The sequence below is a fragment of the Crocodylus porosus genome, unplaced genomic scaffold, assembly GCF_001723895.1.
Source record: "Crocodylus porosus isolate Cpor-Errol unplaced genomic scaffold, CroPor_comp1, whole genome shotgun sequence".
NCBI lineage: Eukaryota > Metazoa > Chordata > Crocodylia > Crocodylidae > Crocodylus > Crocodylus porosus.
The window spans coordinates 28,199,327-28,215,160 of record NW_017728947.1 but is presented as its reverse complement, the minus strand read 5'-3'; the positions used below and the strand labels follow the sequence as shown (position 1 = coordinate 28,215,160).

General features: G+C 38.4%; 1 protein-coding gene across 3 annotated transcripts in view; it reads left to right on the top strand.

Annotated features, from left to right (window-relative positions):
• The window catches only part of ANO5 (anoctamin 5), a 94,801-nt gene that overhangs the window by 22,929 nt on the left and 56,038 nt on the right, over nucleotides 1–15,834 (top strand). For 2 of the 3 annotated variants that reach the window (XM_019551895.1, XM_019551893.1), the window contains exons 2-3: nucleotides 5,241–5,285; nucleotides 8,138–8,208. In XM_019551895.1, coding sequence (XP_019407440.1) covers nucleotides 5,241–5,285; nucleotides 8,138–8,208 — 116 coding nt within the window. The remainder of the gene's footprint in view (nucleotides 1–5,240; nucleotides 5,286–8,137; nucleotides 8,209–15,834) is intronic. The other variant, XM_019551894.1, reaches the window with a different exon arrangement.

The window sequence follows — 15,834 nt, the reverse complement described above, 5'->3', positions numbered from 1 at the left end:
ACACTTGCTCTGGGGGTAGGGAGGGGGTGCTTTAATTAGAGCAGCTCTGAGAGCCGCTCTAATTAAAGAACCTGCAGCAAGTCGTATATTTAGTGTCACATGCTTCAATGTGGGGGACACTTTAGCTAAAGCTTGCTGAGAGAGCTTTAGTTAGAGCGCTCCTGGTGCTAAGTGTGAGGACATTATATATGAGTTGTAGAGGTTGCTGGAGCATGCTAATTAGCACACTTCAGAGACTCAATTAATTGTGATGTGGTGTAATACAATCTGTTAGAATAGTGTCTCTGCCCATCTACAGGTACCCTTGGAGGGTGTGTATTTTTGTTTTTGTTTGGAGGACTTAGTGCTAAGTCAGATTCCTGAGAGGTCAGGCAAAAGCAGTTCACTTGATAAGTTGCTACTGTGATCCTTTAAAATGAAGCAACCATACAAAGCAAGGCTATAATGCCAGTTACTGATAAACAGTTTAGTGATTAACTGATAGAAAATTATGCTGTGAATTTTAATCCTTCTTTTTGATCCAACTGGTCTCCTTGAAGTTGTTTAATTTTTCTTAGTGTAACTGCAGATTCCTTGGGCCAGACAGCATGGTTTATTGGTTCAGTAGTTAGAGCATCTACCTGGGAAGCACCTACATTTTTCTGTGCCCTGAATCTTTTCTTGATTAACTTGGAGTAGCCATTTACCTATTGGTCATATTTTGCTTCATTATAAATTGAGAGCAATAACACTAATATGCTTCCCTAGATAGTTATGAGGATTTACAGTATTAGGGAAATAAGTCTGTTTCTTGAAAATGTAATAATGGATGCCTGTGTGTTGTACTAGAGAAAGTTATCATAAGCATACTAATAATTACCCATAATTTCAGGGTTTAATTGTGTCTCTGAGATAATGGCCTACATTGGGAGTTCTATGATGTTATGAGCATTCATTGGGCCAGATCCTTTTTTTATGGTAGAGCTCCACTTGATACATGAGTCAATATGGTAGAAGAAGAAAAAGATAGATTTAACCACCTTTATCTTTCCCCAGAATTCAAACACAGCTGCTGTTAATTATACCTGGCTACAACAGTCATCAAGGTATTGCTTTGTAGCTGAACACGGTTTGGGGCAACATGACTTTTGGCATGCTGCTTCTCCTCCAGTATGGTCCAGATAATACCATAATAGTGCTGCCAGGATAGTTGCCATGTAACTGGGTAAGCTGGCTTTAAGAATACTTTGGAGAGCCAGAGCTTTTTCAAGGCCTGAATCAGGCCTATTAAAGTGTTACAGTGCTCAAAGGGAGAAGAGCTGCCACTTTATCTTTAAACTAGGCGCTGTCCATTTGTGGGGTGTGAGAGAGTGGCCCCAGGCACTGCTGTTGTGGGGGGGTTGGGCACAAAAGCATCTGCTGCCACAGTGGCAAATGATCATGCCACTGCTATAGGCAGAACAGGGGTTGGTCCTGCCCCATGCATCATGGCTGCATGTCATGGAGCTGCTCTGCTCTGCCTCTGCTTGTTCTGTGCCTTGCCAATTGCACCCACCAGTGCAGGGAGGAGCAGGAGTTCCTTAACTATACTCTGAACATGCTAGTACTAGCTGTGATATTAGTCACATATTATGGTAGTATTGCAGCGATGTAGCCGTGAGGGTCCAGGAATTATGGAAGAGGCAAGGCTTTTTTGGGGAGTGATCTCTTTTATTGGACCAACTAACTGCATGGTTAGAATAAAGTTAGACAAGCTTTTGAATGCAAAAGATTCTTCATCAGGTCTGGCCGCAAAGCTTGACTGACTTTATTCCAACCATGCGGTTGGTCCATTAAAAGATCCTTGCCTCTTGTATTAGTCATATATCATTTTTGGTCTTTTCATAGGAGCTGGCTCACCTTGTTTCTTAGGAAAAGTATCGTTCATGGCTAGGGGTCTACTAAAATTGTGGTTAGGCTTACCAATTTTCTTAGGCTGGTTGCAGCACAAAGAGCAAATTCCATGAACATTTCACGGAGGCTCCACCCATTGGTGCTGATTGGTGGAGAGGCCTTGGCAGGGAGGAAGGACAAGGCGGCAGCAGTCATCTTTTCTGCTGCCCTGCCAGCTGGCACCTTTCTCTTCCAAGTGGGCTAGGAGCCTGGGCTGCAGTGACAGCGAGGACCTCTGGCTCTCACTGGGGAGGCAGCATTTTATTTTTATCAAGGTTTTTTGTTATTGTTGTTGATTTTACAGAGAGTCTTGGGATTCACAGTTTTAAGTGGACCCCTATTCATAGCTACAATAAATTCTAGCATTACCAAAATTCCACCACTTTTTCAGGAACCGACACTTTCATTTACTTCTATATTGTGAAGGTATATAAACATACTCTCATCAAAGTAAATAAATAGATAATATTTTGATGGCTTTTCCTTAATTTGTATTCACATTTGTGTTTTCCTTGGTAATTTAAACAGTCTGCAACCCATGCTTCCAACTATTAAAGCAGATTTACCAGTTTCCTGAGCATTACTGTATGAAAAGGACTCATTTAGTCTCCCATCTATTCATCTGCTTTTTAAATGTGTAACTACTTTTTCTATAGCATTATATTTATTGCTTCTGGAGATAGTACATATATTAGTGCCTTTGAAGATGTGTGAGTATATTGCTGCTTAAAATAATTGAGGATTTTGTTAGTGATCTTTTTAAAAATGAAATGGCATTAAACAGAATAGAAATAGCTTGGAAGAAAGCCTTCTTTTGAATTCCTGAAAGCTGACATATCAAGTAAGATGCAAATATGTGAAATGCAAAAATTTTTTTTTCTTGTTAGACTATTGCTATTTTGTCTGGTGCTGATAAGGAAGATGATTAGTGCAGTTCCAGTGATGCTATAGAATATTATGCATACAGTCTGGCAACTAGTTTTAAGAAAATAAGAATATAAGAATTGCCATTTACTAGGTTCATCTTCCCCAGTGTCCTGTGTCACAACACTGGAAGACAGTTGATGCTGAAAGGGAAAGTGAAATGGGTATGACCAGGGTTTTTTCTACTGTTCCTCTCTCACTTGCAGCCTCCAGCATTTAAGGTCTAGGAAACTTTAATTCACAGGCTGTATCCCCATCTCCCATGCTTAATAGCTACTGATGCTCTTTTCCTTCAAGTATTTGTCCAGTCCCTTTTTGCATCTGGCTAAATCATCAGTTTCCACAACATCTGGTGGCAATGAGTTCTATCCTTTAATTACACTCTGTGTGAAAAGACTTCATTACTTTTAAACTTACTACCCCTATCTCCCACCCTGTTTTGTCATACTGTGTGCAAAAAAGCTGACAGGGGAGCCCTGTCCCCAAGCCCTCCCTGGGCTATTGCCTTATCTCTGGACCCAAGAGTTTCCATAATAGCTCCCCAAGGCTCAGGGCCCCATGCCCCTGGAGCTTCATGTTGGCTCCTATATGCAGCCTCAGACCTCCACCCAGGGTATAGGCACTGCCACAGGTCTCTCCACTGACCTGGGCCCTGCCTCAGTACTCTGAGTGAGTCTGGGCTCCCCCTGCTGGATCTTACCCACGAGGAATGTGGGGCCGGGGTTAGAGGGTGCTCTGTACTCACCTTTCACTGGGGTGGTTACTGGCCTAGTGGTACTGGCCTGGCGTTTCTGAGGGACTGTTCTGCCATAAACAGTCCCACCAGGCCACCTGTCCCTGGCAGGGTGCAGTTTCTGGTCATGCCCAGGACCATGGGGCCTCCTCCTTCCTCACAGCCTCAGCCCTTACCTCCAAGCTATTCGTTTGAGTGGTAGCCCAGCCAGGTGGTGTTCTCCCTGGCTGCTGGCAGTAAACTGCCACCTCCTTGTGTTCATGGCTCTGCTCTTATGGAGCACAGCTGGGCTGTGCTTCCAGTCAGACCACTCTGCCTAATTGGCATTGCAGGCAGATACAGGCTGCCTAGCTGCCACTCAGGCTGCTGTTAGACCCTGTGCTTTGTTACAGCCTGCAAGTCTGTGCTGAGCTCCAGCCAAGGAGCAGAGGGGAGGGGACACCCCTGCTGTGGAGCAGAGAGCTCTGCTCAGCCCAGAAAGCATGCTGGGATGCAGGGGGACTCTGATTTAACTTAAACCAGCAAGGGCTCTGGGACAGACATTGCATAAACCGGTTTGAGCCAGGTCAGTTAAGTCTCATAGTACATTCAAACAGATTTATCTCAGACCGGTTTCAGCCATTTTCAAACTGGTTTATATGCACAGAACATTGGCTCTATTACAGCTTTAAATCAGTTTCTGATCACTTAAACTGGTTTATGTGTAATGTCTATCCCTAGCCCTAGTGTTCCAGAAGTGAGTTTTAGCAATGTGAGCATGGAAAAGAACATAACTATTCATGGTAAAATTTTCAGAAATGCCCAAGTCTGACTGACTTCCAGTGGTCCTTAGGCTATCAAGTTCTACAATTCTACTCTACCAGTTAAAACCACTTTGAAACATGCTGCACTATTCTGCATGTACTACCTGATGAACTGAAAGCAGTATAACTGTATTTGCAAGGTTTTGCATGCTCAGAGCAAGGGCTAATTAACTTGTCCAAAGTGCCGTAGGACACAGAAGTTAACCTGTATGGAGTGACTTGGAGTGTTTGAGGGCTTGGCCTTCTGGGATGGTAAGTTTTTGGTAGGTAGATGTTCTTAGACTTGTATGTTACTGAAGGATCAGAGACAAAGGTTGCACTAGGAAAAAGTCAGTTCTTTTTGATACTCCAGGTTCATTAGTATGGCGGACCACAATATATATTACTATTTACAAATAGACTATCTGTAAAAGTAGCCTATTCTGTGATTGATTCTGGGTACCCATATTAGACCATCTGGAGTTGAATAGCAATATATAACTTTGAAATATAGTAGATAACAGAGTACTGTTAAAGTACTCTGTGCATATGAAAATGCATTTTCTTGGGTTATCTTTGGCAAGTGAAAATGAAGTTATGACTGCTTTCCTCTAGTGTGGAGGTCACGTGATATTTAAATTGTTGAAGTATCTGCCTATATAAGACAGTGAAAGAGAAGGTATGCATTAAATAACTTTATTATAGGTGGAGCTCTTCTAATGGCCATGCTGTTTATAAAGATTACTTTTATGTCTAAGAAGTCCTCGTGTTTTAGTTATAATGATTTTATCCACTGCAGCAGAAAAGGGATCTTTTAAATAGATTGTGTTAAAATTGATGCTACTTTAGCAGGCTTTTGGTTCTTACTCTTAATGTTTTTTCCCTTAAAGACAATATGGTGATTCTTATCAACTTCAAGCCATCAGAGTCAGCAGGTATAGTACTAACAAGTATTGTGTCTTCTTCCCTTTCTGTGTGTGTCCTCTCTGTTTACTTCTCTGCTGAAAGTCAGTTGAAAATCAGACTTCAGAAGAATAGTTTCACTGATATTGCATGCAATCAGATCTTAGTTCAATGCAAGATATATGGAACCACACTAGGTTTGTAATGTAACTCACACATTCAATATAAATTACTGATTGGAAAGAGAAGGAAAGAGTCTTTATCAAAACTATTTGGAAAATATGTTTTTTGTTTCAATAAAGATGGTGCCAAAAAGAAGTAGTGAAAATCATCTCTTCTCTATCATATGTATTCAGCTACATAACTAAAAGATATGTTCAACATAAAACATCTGAGCTGTGGTTTCCCTTGAATTTAATGTTCAGCTATCACTTCTATATATAGTTGTACATAATATAAAATCAGAAAATCATAAAAAAGGGCTGAAAGGGACCTCAAGAGGTCATCTAGTCCAATTCCCTGCCTGAGGTAGGATCATCCCTATTGTAAAGGCTGTCATCAGAGACTTTATTGAAGATGCAGTATCCCTTTATGCATTTTCTGACATGAACACCTTTATCTTCATATAAATGGATCTGACTACATTAAAGTTAACTAGTTTTGATCAACGACTATCAAGCAGTTACACTTCTCTATTGCAGTGTGTCCCATGTGCAGTTCTGTTTTCTTCTGTGTGCCAAGTATTTCTGCCGTGCTAGAGATGTATTGAAATAAAAGTTCTGTGCTGAAGTTTTTTTTCCTTGTCTCTAGTTCTAAGTCCAGTGCTATTGGTGTTTTGAAATAGCAGCTTACCTTAGGCACCCACCAGTTCCATCTATCCCTTAAAATGATACCTAAGGGCTAGTGAGGTAGGAATGAATTAACTTAATCCTACACTAAACTCTACATTAACATTTAAAAAAAAGTCTTAAAAGCAGCCTCTAAACTTGCACCAACAAAAGTGCACATACAGATAGGCAAATCTGGGAGTTCAAATAAACCTTTGTGTGTAATTTCTAAAAAAAATATTAAAAATATACATTTTGTACCTGCAAATTATTGCCATTACAAAGTTGCATACATCAATTGTGGATACATGTGGATGTTATAATAAATGTGTCTGTGGTCTAATATCTCTTCATGTTAGATAAGCAGTGACAATATGAAGAACTTGATTTAAAAGCAAGTTTAAAAATGTCCATGTACACACTTTCAGAGCAAATTTCTCTTAAAATAATCCAATTCTTTTTAAACCATATTGTTTATCATAACTTTTGGAGCAAACAGTACAATGTTGCCTTGCCAGAGGAGATTTTGGCAAATCAGATATGGATACTAGAAGTATAGTTTTCCTGCTTACTACACTGGTGGAGTAAAAAAATAAATAAGCACTGAACTATTTGTGAAAAGGAAAAAAAACCTGACAAAGCAGCATTTCATGTGAGCTTTCATTCAATCTTTTGCAAGTCAGTAAAATACATGTTAGTCTGTTGCATATCTTCTCATTTGGTAATAAGCCAGATGAACTTGTTGTAGATATGCTAAGTACCCACAGCAAAAATTCAGATGAATGGAAGGTACAGCTGCTGAGGATTCCTGAAAAGTAGGTTCTGGGCACATGTATATTCATAGAAATAGAAGAAATAAGTTGTGCTATCCTGTCTCTAGTAGCTATAGCAGTTGGATCAAATAATTTTCATGTTCTTCTTGAAAGCATATTTTCCATGCAGAGAAAAAATAAACTGTTATACTAACCTTTTGCAAGAAAGTTCCCCATTATAGGAAAAATGTTCATTTGACAAAAGGATATCACTAAGTAAATAATGCCTATTCTATATAAAACATGCCAGTTATTGTTATAAACTATTTTACTACATATTTTTGTATAAGAGAGTTCTAGGAAATGTGTTTTATTCACCTTTCCCCCCCTAGAATGAAGACTGAACAGATAAAAAAAACTGACTGAAGTCTGCAGCCATTTAAAATCTATTAAATAAAATACTTTTGAGTAGGGGAAAATAATCAACAGGCTTACTAGAGTTGGGGCCAATATAACTCCTGTTCAAAAGTAGTACTTCATAGCTGAACCTGGGGAGGTTCTAACAAGAAAAAAGACAGCGAGTCATCCTGCTAGATGGTTCAAAAAGGTGAACCACATATGAATCAGCAAGTGGACAGCCACTGATACTAACTCCAAGCACTAGTATCATGGTCTAAATCAGTGTACATGTGGTAAATAATACAGTGCCAATCTTAAAGTAACATTACAGAGTCTTCTATTTTAAACAACAGGGAGTTTGGTAATCTGAGCTGTCATTATCCCTCCTGATTCTCCCAACGTATCTCCATTATGCAGACATCTATAATGCAAAAAGACCACTTGGGAAGTTTCAGAGCTATACCCTATAGATTCACTAACAAAGACAGACCTATTTCACTTGCTAGCAAACAACTTTTGGGAAAATAGAATGCTCAGAATTCAGGCATCAGGTTTCTCAGCATGTGACCCTTGAGTGCAAAAATGAATTTTATCTTCTGAAAAATGTGGTTTCTGACAGATTCATTTATCACAGTTAAATTTGTTTCTGTTACTGCAAGGTTACAACTAGCTAGTAGAACTGGAGTGCATTTCGTCTCTCAGTATTTGTCTCAGGAATGATTTGCAGAGATTTCTCTTGGTTGTTAAGTTGAGTATTATTTTCCAGATATGGCTTTTGATTCTTTTTAATGTAAATGCTTTATTTCTATCTTAATGTCTTGAATTATTTCTTTATATTCATACCAGAAAGATTTTAAATATGAAATATACACATACTTATATGGATATTTTCCCTATGTCTTTTAGGAGAAGATAGCAATGGACCTTTATATGAAAGCGGTTCAAACACAGAATCAGAACTTCCAGGCAACTCAGAGGTAAGGTGCAGTTCATGTGCCATTTACTTTGCAAGACTGTGAACTCCAAACATAGAAAGAAGGTGGAGATAGGATTAAACTTGGCTAATAATAAGACTTTTAGATATTATTATTAAAAACCATATCTTCTTAACTGTGTAAGAACTTTTCTTCCTTTACCAGGTTTGTGATGGGAAATCCTAGCTTAATATTATCTCTGTGGAAGATGTTAGGGACATTCCCTCATCAGAACCACTTCTCTCCAAGGACAAGTTAGTGTCTCTGACCCAAAATGAGGTTTCAGTAGATGGGGTCACAAAGAACATTGATAAACTAAACAGTAGCAAATCACCAGGACCTGATGACATTCAATCTAGCATCCCAAAGAAGCTCAGATCAGAAATGACTTAACTCCTAACTGTAGTATGCAGCTTATCACTAAAGGCTAAAGGACTAAAGGGTTGCCAATGTGATTGCAATATTTAAAAAGGGCTCTAAAAGAACACAAGAAACTATAGGCTGGTGAGCCTGTATTTTGTTCCTGGAAAACTGATAGAAACAATAATTTAAAAAATGAATTGTTCGGCACATGAATGAGCATGACTTTCTGAGGACCAATCAACATGGCTTTAGTGGGAAATTATGCTTCATCAACCTACTTGAGTTTTTTGAGGTTGACAATAAGCAAGTGGATCGGGCAATCCAGTTGACATAGTGTGTCTGAACTTCCAAAAACCTTTGACAAGGTTCCCCATCAGAGGCTCTTAACTAAGGTAATAATGGGATCACAAGGAATGTCCACTTGTGGACTAGAAATTGTTTTAAAGATAGAAAGCAAAGAGTGAATATAAACGGCCAATTTTCAAGATGGAAAGAAGTAAACAGCAGGGTCCCCCAGGAACCTGTATTGGGGCTGGTACTATTTAACATAGTCATGATCTGAAATGGGGGTGAATAGTGAGGTGACCAGATTTGCAGATGACACAAAGTTATTCAAAGTGGTAAAGAACAAGGTGGACTATGAGGAATTATAGAAGGATCTGTCATGACTGAGCGAATGGGCAACTAAATGGCAGATGCTATTTAACGTAGATAAGTATAAAGTGATGCATCTGGGCAAAAATAACCCCAACTATATCTACACTATGATGGGCTCTACATTAGCTGTTACCACATAGAAAGAGGTCTGAGAGTCATTGTGGACAATTCACTGAAAACATCAGCTCCATGCTCAGCTGCTATCAAAAAGGCAAACCAAATGATAAGGATTATTAAGCAGGGAATTATAAACAAACTGAAAGTATCATTATGGTCTCTTATAAATCCAAGGGGGATCTGCATCTTGAATACTGTGCCCAGTACTGGTCCCCACACCTTACAAAGAATATAAAGGAATTAGAGAAGGTACAAAGAAGGGCAAGAAGGATAAGTGGTATGGAGGGGCTTCTATATGAAGAGAGACTAAATAGGTCAGGCCTATTCAGTTTAGACAAGAGATGCTTGAGGGAGGACATGATAAGGGTTTACAAAATATTAAAATGGAGGAGAGAAAGTTAAAGAGATTTATTATTTACTATCTTTCACGATATAAGAACTAGTGGTCAGAAAATGAAGCTAGTAGGTAGCAATATTAAAACTAACAAAAAAGGAAGTTCTTTTTTCACATGGAGTGTAATTAAAGCGTGGAACTCATTGCCACCAGATGTTGTGACAGTTTAGCCAGATGCAGAAAGGGACTGGACAAATACTTGGAGGAAAAGGGCATCAGTAGGTATTGATCATGGGAGTTAGGGATACAGTCTCTGAATTAGAGCTTCCTAGACCTTAAATGCTGGTGGTTGCAATTGAGAGAGGAACAGTGGAAAAAACCCTAGTCATACCCAGTTCACTCTCCCTTTCAGGATCTACTCCCTGCCACTGTGTGATACCAGATAGTTGAACCAGCTGTCTGACCCAGTAAATGGCAATTATTATGTTCCTATGTAATAGCACAGTTAGATCTCAAAACTTGCAGAATACTGTTATACTAAGCACTGCTTGCCATTATTGCCAATGGTATGTGATATTAATATGAGATAAAAATCACAATGCAGCACCTTGGCAACTGGGAAAACAGTGTTCCTGAAAAAGCACAGCATTATTTTATGACTGTGTATGTCACTGGTTTGGTAAAGGAACAACAACTGACTTGCATCTGTCTGGCACTCACAATTTGTTGAGAAAAAGCTGCTCATGAGGAGAAATAAAATAATCTAAATTAGATGTATAAACTGTCTCTTCAGGATAAAGAGGACAGTCCCATGTAATGAAATAACAGAAGTAATCAGTAGCTGTTAGCTCATCATATTTCTCTTCTCTGTACATACAGTATATCACCTGTTAAAATAACAGAAGACCATGTATTTTCTACATTTTACTTATTTTATATATATTTAAAATTTACTTTAGAAACAAAACTTTTAAGAAAATATACTTTCTTGATGTTGTTAATTTCTTCTGGTCGTTTAATAATTCTGAGAGGAAGCTTGGGGCATCTAACTACCAGAGGATTGCAGATGACGTAACTTGAGAAATATTTACACTAGGAATGAACTTTCATACAGGCTGTACGCCACAGAAATGAAACAATATCTGTCAAGGACTGAGCAGTGATAGACTGATTGTTCTGTCTGCTGAGCATGTGATGAAATACGTCCATACTAAAAGTTAACTTACAGTTTGTTCTACAGAGTATAGAACTGAAGGGACTTCCTGAGTTAGAGCACAGCCTCTGGTATTACAGACAGCCACATCAGATAACCCCTTTCAAAAAAAACTTATCAGTCTTGATTTTAAATCCTTTTATATTTTGCCTCTCCTATTTCAATTGGAAGATTGGCATGGAACCCCACAATCCTGATGTTTCAAAACCTCTTACTGATTCTCAATCTAAATTTATGAATGGATGACTATCAATCACTTGCTCTTGCACCAACATTGCCTTTTAATTTAAATAGTTTTTCTATTCCCTAGTGTTTAATTCTTTGATTTTTTTTATAGGAAGCAATCATCTCTTTTAGCCTTTGTTTTTATAAAGAAACCAAGCTTTTTATAGCCTCCATTCATAAGTTAGGCCTTCCATTCCATCATCATCTGAGTAGCCCTTCCTTTTTCCTGTTTTGAATCCATCTATATTAATCATGGGTGATTACATTTGTACAGAGTATTCCAGAAGTTTAACCAGTGTCTGGTGTAAAGGTAGTAATACCTTATTTACTTGACTATAAGACAATCACCTAATAATTAGATTCTATATATGCAAAATATATACATTTGTTATAATTTTCAAGGTAATTATTGGAGGTCTGTCTTGAATTCCACCCTCACCTTCTCCCCTGCAGCAGGGAAAGTAGTGGCTGGGGACAGGAGGTCGGGGGGATCCCTTGCCCTCTAGCCCACCCACTCCTTCACCCTACAGGTTTCCTGCCCCCCTTGCTATGTATACCCCCCACTTCCAGCTCCCCACAGCCTCTGCCCATCTTCCCAGTCTCTGCCCCTTCTTCTTCCCTTTTCCTCCTTATTGTCAGATGCTGCTCAGTCCCAGACCACAGCATGTGAAAGCTCAACCCTTGCCTAACTCATGCAGCGCTGCTGATTTCCCGGGCAGGCCATGCAACAGTGTCCGCAAGAGACCCTGTCCTGAGCCACAGCTGAGCTGTTCCTGACAGTAAGGGGAAGGGTAGGGACTGGGCAGGGGACAGAGGGAAATTGCGGGCAGGTGGCTGTTGTGGGTCTGACTTGCCCTGTTCCAGGCTCAGGGCCAGAGTTAGAACCTCAGCAGCCACCTACTGCCCCCTCCACTTTGTATACGAATATAAGACAAGGGTTTTTCCCCCTGACCCTTCTGATTGGGGGGGAAAAACCTTGTCTTACACATTTGAGTAAATACAGTGTTTCCTTATCTTTATTGAAAATACCTCACCCATTACATCCTAAAATATATTTGCCTTTTTTCACAGTCGCATCATGTTGGTATTTCATAGTGTTTCTATTATTGATGGGTCCTTCTCCTCTTCTGTTATTCCCAACTAATAAGTCTCCAGGTGATAGCAGAATGTTTGTTACTAATTCCTATGTTCATGCCCTTAGACTTTGTATTAGCAAATTCATTCTCATTTCTGTTACTGCAGACCTGAAGGTTATCCAGTTCTTCCTCTGTGATATTTATACCCTTTCTGTTTTGACAGTCTTGTTTGGTGCCATCAGCAATTATGCTATCAAGTAATATTATTAGCTTACTCTGGCATAATCTGTTTTAGCGAAACCTGTGCTCCATTTATCCCATTTTCTATTTACCTCCATGACTTCCCTACAGAACTGGATCAAGAGTCTTGCATAATATTTAGGTCAGAATAAAGGGTCCATAGCTGACCACATTACTGTTTCTCCAAATCTTAAATATAGGTACTACACTTGCTGTTCTGTAGTGTTATAGTACCACCACCCATTTTATATTGATTAAAAATCCTGGTCCCCAACTTTACAATATCACTACTATTCTATCAGTATTCTGCAATGGAAATTATATAGCTACCCCGACTTGAATGCATTAAATTCTTTGAGCGTTATAGCTGCCTTGGATGTGGTAATTTATTTTCTATACATTTGTGTCCTTTAGCTACTCTGCCTGTGCTACAACTTCTGCATATCCATCCTTAGTGAAAACTGAGGCATAGTGTTTAGTTTTGGGGCCATGCCTGTATTATCTTTACTTTGGTTTCCATCTTCATTTTACAGCAGCCCCAGTTTGCCTAATTTTCCAAAGTCTAATTGTCAAAGTTTAATTGTCCAGAGTTTAATATTTTGAAATCAAACCCCATTTTTATTCACCATTTTTGTTTATATATTTAGTTAATTTAAAGGCTACCCACTTGTGATAATATTCCATATTATAATTATAATTGAAGTTTGGGAAAAATGAAACAGTTATAATGATTCAGAAGGGGATGGATTGATTTGCTGGATTTCAAAATTATTCAGTGTAATTTATTTTTTAAGTCTGCTTTTCCCACAGTAAATGGAAGCTAAGCCAAGGTATTTTATTAGATATTCTTTATGGGATAAACTGCTTGGATTTAGTCTCCTTTTACTGTAGGTAGCAGTAGACACACAGAAGAGTTACAATGTACTCATAAATGGTAAATCACCATCCTTTAAATCAGTTCAATTGTTTCATTCCCCCACAGCATAGGATTATTTTTTTGTGCTTGGTTCTTATGTTCTTCCCTCATTACTTACCAAAGCCACCTTTTGCTGGTTCAGTGCCTACTGACTCTGTCAGCTATTATGTCGGAAACTATGGCCAGGTAAAAACATTACTCTTTTACTGGTATAAGTGATCGGAAGCCAGCCTAGACCCATACAAGAAGAGAAGCTCAGCACACAGACTGGTTTTAAAATGGTGGAACCCAGTCTAAGATTTATATCTGCTCACCAAAGGGTGAATGTGTGTTGTGTTTATTACCAATCTAAACTAGGTTGTTTATAGAAAACTGCGTAATTTAGACTGATTCTGCCTCAGGCTTTTTGAATGTCTGTACCTAGCATAGAAAGTATTTACTAAGCCCCCTACTGCTGTTTTTTGTGCCTGCCTTAGCCTGGAATTCTTAATATATTTCAGTGGTAATCTGGCAGTGTCATCTGTCCTGCTGTGGACAAACACTGGCTTTTTCTTCCACTCCAGTGAGGAACCTTTTCAGCCTCAGGTTGAAGTCTCTGTTTCAGCTCCTGGCAGGCAGTGCACCCTTTGTTCTGTTGATCTGCTTCGGTGACAGGCCTGTCAGTTTTGTTTTTTAAGGAGTCTTTCATCCCATACAGCTGTCTTTTCCTGGAATTTCATTCTCTTTGCACTTAGTGTTACAGTAGAAGAATAATGATCTCATTTAAGTCACAATACAGAAGAATTTAGAGACAGGAATTAAATTGTATCATTGAAGTAGTGGTGCATTTTTTGCTTTTTTTACTGAAGTGAAAGTTCTAGCTGTAATTTATACTAGTGCTTTTATTCAGAAATGATTTAATTAAAAAACCCAACAGGAATAAAATGTGATTTCAAAATGAAGTATTTCCTATGATATGTAAAAGTAACAGCCAAAGGAATATTACTCAGGTTCTCAACAAGCAACTGTGAGTGTCATCAAATATATATATATTTATATTTAAGAAATTTGTTTCCTTCTTTAGTTCACTTCTACTTTTACAACCTTTGTACATTTGCACTCTATACTGGCACTTCTTTGCATCTGCCTGCTTTGCTTCTTTTTTGAGTCATACAACGAAAATGAAAAATCCATAATATCTGAATTGAACTAGCAATGTTTATATGGATTTGATATACAAAATATTCTTCTTCCAGCAGTTCTCACATGAATATCTATAAGCCCCACAACTCAACTTGGATTGTCTATAGCTGAATATTTTTCCAGTTTCCAATAAGGGGAGGGATTCTTCATCTAGCTTTCAGTCTTCTCTTACCCTGCCATTTCTAGTGCTTCTATTACCCTGCCATTTAATATTGGCTATTGTTGCAGCCTAGGTTAGAATACAGTCCTGCCAACCAGTAGCATCTTTGTAATCTTTGTAAACAGAATTCTTGACTAGTCCTTAGAAGATCTATCTGGATCCTCCCACTTCAAGATATACATAAATTATTTGGAAAGCTCCCATGTTTCTCAAACAAATGAAAATTAGGGATTTTTAAATCTTAGTAAGCCTGATTCTTTCATGCATTTTATGCTGCCTGATTACTTTCATGTATGCTAAGGATAGTTGTGAGTGAATACAAAATGCTTCCATCCTGATTTGCATAGATAGAATTGCACCCACAATTTGGGAAATGGTAGATGAAACCCATTGCCTTTTAGCATTCCAGTTCTTTAGCTTGAAACATAACGATAAAAAAATGTACAAAATGATTTTTATAATATTAAAAGAGTGGTTTAAAGTTGGCATATTTAATGAACGCTCTACCAGTAAAATTTTAGGTCTTTCAAACAAGATGATATTTGTGAAATTCCTTTCTTGACTTTATTTGTTGGAGTCTATGTGGGAAATTGAATCATGAACAATGCTTGAATCTTTGATATCTGCAGAATCTTCCTGATACAGAGTTAGAAAGAGAAGGGGTGGCACTTTTTTCTAAACTTACATGAAGAGTGCATGTTTTTAGTATACATGGGCTTTTTTTTAAAAAAAAAAATGAACTAAGCTCCTCACCCCATAGAAGGCGATATCACTTATAAGTAAAGCTCAGCATTACACCCTTTTAGAGCTGAGTGAAGATGATGAGAATTAATTTACAAAGTTTTGCACCAAATTGTTTATGCTCTTTTATGTCTTAGAAATGTTGCTTTCAGGATATTGCTGTAAAATTAAAATTTTCATATATTTTTTAATTGGCTAGATCATGAGAGGTTTCAAGCACAAGTAATTCTTATTAAAACAAGTTGTGAGAGAGTGCTTATGCTAAGCAAGGCCTAGCATTAAAAACAAGGCACTAAAACTCCCAGAATGCTTCAAGGAGGTTGAGGAGTCAGCGATTGACATTCTGGTAATCACTTTCTGACCCTTAGATGAAAATACTGAACTTCTGACCTTTGAACAATGATA